This window comes from Phoca vitulina, unplaced genomic scaffold, assembly GCF_004348235.1.
Source record: "Phoca vitulina isolate PV1807 unplaced genomic scaffold, GSC_HSeal_1.0 scaffold39, whole genome shotgun sequence".
Taxonomy (NCBI): domain Eukaryota; kingdom Metazoa; phylum Chordata; class Mammalia; order Carnivora; family Phocidae; genus Phoca; species Phoca vitulina.
Genome location: NW_022589742.1, coordinates 17,524,773 through 17,527,058, shown reverse-complemented (window position 1 = coordinate 17,527,058; position 2,286 = coordinate 17,524,773). Strand labels below are relative to the sequence as shown.

Sequence of the window (2,286 nt, the reverse complement as noted above, 5' to 3'; positions counted from 1 at the left end):
ATTTCTAAGCTACCTTCTTTTGTGAAGGCCTTTTTAACAAAGAAAGTGACAGTTTACAAAGATAACAAATGCCGCTAAGTGCCTTTTGTCCTTACTTGCTAAAGTTTGTCTTCCAATGGCCTAGATGCTTAAGATATCAATAAAAACAAAAACTGTTCTCATTGCATTTTGATTATAAATGTGTGAACAGTATTCTATTAATTTCTCATTTCTGATGAACAGTAAATTCTTCTAACATTACAATTCTCTTTACTCTTCATTTAAGAATGATTAGACATGAGTGGTTATTAAAGAGCCTTTAGAAGGTGGAAAAAAGGAACTTATATAATTTTATGTTTATTTTCATTGGTAATTGCCTTAGGCATATCTTCTCACTTAAAAAAAAAATAAAAGGACACCCAAGGATATATATGTGTGTACAAATGCCAAGGGTACTCACTTAAATATATACTGACCCGTTGGTCCCTATTTAACAATAAAAAATACCCTCTTATATGCAATCAATTTAAGCTATTATTGAACTCAATATCGATAACTTCCTGTGGTAAAGATGAATATCTGTCCATCTCAATCTAATTTCTTATTTTTCAATATCAATTGTCCAGGGTACCCAGCCAACAAGTTGTGAGTGGCATGTTAGTGGAAGTGACCTGTGTCACTTCCAGGCCAAAGCTCTTAAGCTAGTGTACTTTCTCCATATTCTTTTCCCTTTCTGGCCACCTGAATGACAATCTGCCAGGTAACATGAAAATCAAGTTTTAGAAAAGCAGAACTAACAAACCTATATGATCCCTGGACTCTTAGGTGAGCAAGAAATAAACTATATATTTATTGATCCATTTAATATTTTAATCTGTTACTGCAGTCTAGCCTACTCTAATTAATGCATTCCTCAATAGCTTTTCTTCTATAACCAAAATGGAGTTATATAGGACACTATTCTTTCATCATCATCCACCACATAATAAGTATGTTTTTCAGGTCTATAGTGTTTCTCAATTGCTAGCTTCAATTTGTATTTGGTAAAATGTGTTAGAAAGTATATATTTTTGGGTGTCAGAAGACATCAGTTTAACCCCCACTTTGCCTTTTTCTAGTTATGTTACTTGATGTAATTTATAACCTTTGTGCCTCAATTTCCTCATCTGAAAACTATTTAATAATACATAATTGACAATTGTGTGTCAGTTTGTGTGTGTGTGTGTGTGTGTGTGTGTTGTGTGAAGGAATTAAAAGATAGTATTTATTAAAATTCCAAACATACTTGAAATACTATTCCAAATTAATATTCACTAATATTAAGTTGATTTGGTTAATAATAAAGTAGTGATAGAAGTAATCAGGCATTACTTCAGGATTTAGATGGAGAAAATGAAATCCAGAGAATTTAACTCAGTAGCATTGGTGAGATTATGGGGAAATTCTCACTTTTACTTTACTTATGTTTTGCTAGTCCTTTTTCTATGAAAATGAATGATTGTTGGGAATAAAGATTTAACATAATCCTAAAGGATTAAAACATTGGACTATTCATCAATTAATGAAATTTGGTCTGCTTAGAAGGCTATTTAAAGAAAAAATAACAGTTGCTCCATCTCACACCATGAACCCCAATTCCCAGCTCTTCTTCCCTGGTGCCTACACCCAAATCCCCCCAACCTATGAGATGCTCAAGGAGGAGCATGAGGTGGCTGTACTTGGGGCACACCAGAGCTGGGCTCCTTTGACAACCACCATGATCAACATCCACAGTGAGACGTCTGTGCCCAACTACATCATCTGGTCCCTGTTCAACACAATCTTCACAAACTTGGGCTGCCTGGGCTTTGTGGCATTGGCCTACTCCATGAAGTCTAGGGACTGGAAGATGGTGGATGACATGATTGGGGCCCAGGCCTATGCCTCCACCACCAAGTGTCTGAACATCTGGGCCCTGGTTTTAGGCCTCTTTCTGATTATTATGTTCATCAATATTTTCACCACTGGCTCACTGATGACTTTCCAAGCAATTTCAGAGATCATACAAGGTTATGGAGGCTACTAGTAGCTCCCCATGGCCTGAAGCTATTACTCCTTTCACAGCATTTTCTGTATATGTCAGTCTACAAATGAATTCAACAAAGCACTTTTGTGTGGAAAAAGAAAAGGAAAAAGAACAATAGGATTTGGGAATGATATAGGTTAGCAATTAAGAGTAAAGATTCTGAAACAAGATCATTCACATACATAACTGTTTCACAACTTACTATCTGCATAACTTTGGGTAAGTTATTTAACTCTTTAGGT

General features: G+C 35.4%; 1 protein-coding gene across 1 annotated transcript; it reads left to right on the top strand.

The window, feature by feature from the left end:
* The first annotated feature begins 1,603 nt into the window (after nt 1–1,603).
* LOC116647089 (interferon-induced transmembrane protein 3-like) lies at nt 1,604–2,044 on the top strand. The gene has a single exon (XM_032428223.1). The coding sequence runs from the start codon at nt 1,604–1,606 to the stop codon at nt 2,042–2,044; it is 441 nt and encodes a 146-aa protein (XP_032284114.1).
* Nucleotides 2,045–2,286: the final 242 nt, after the last annotated feature.